At 42.0% G+C, this 205-nt stretch overlaps 1 protein-coding gene across 2 annotated transcripts in view; it reads left to right on the top strand.

The window, feature by feature from the left end:
* Window positions 1-205, top strand: part of LOC119587770 (probable serine hydrolase) — a gene marked incomplete in the record, with an annotated part of 6,902 nt that overhangs the window by 1,666 nt on the left and 5,031 nt on the right. Inside the window, 1 exon segment of one of the 2 annotated variants that reach the window (XM_037936458.1) lies at window positions 104-196. Within the exon segment in view, the coding sequence (XP_037792386.1) occupies window positions 141-196 (56 nt within the window). 2 annotated transcript variants of the gene reach the window in all.

The following is a 205-nucleotide window of genomic DNA, read 5'->3' as shown; positions in this document are numbered from 1 at the left end:
AGCATCTTGAATAAAAACAGGGGATAAATACTTGAACCATCACCTCATATTGTGACATCACTGATAAGATAACATTGATTGTCTCTATTTTTGTGTAAGCCAGATCTGTAGTCTTCAGGCTTGAGTAGTGTTATCAGGGAATGCAGCTGGTGCGGGTGCCGTCTCTTTGCAGACCCTATTGCTGGCTCATCATGAGGTATTACAG

Source organism: Penaeus monodon, chromosome 23 (genome assembly GCF_015228065.2).
Source record: "Penaeus monodon isolate SGIC_2016 chromosome 23, NSTDA_Pmon_1, whole genome shotgun sequence".
Taxonomy (NCBI): Eukaryota; Metazoa; Arthropoda; class Malacostraca; order Decapoda; family Penaeidae; genus Penaeus; species Penaeus monodon.
This window is presented reverse-complemented; position numbering and strand designations above follow the sequence as displayed.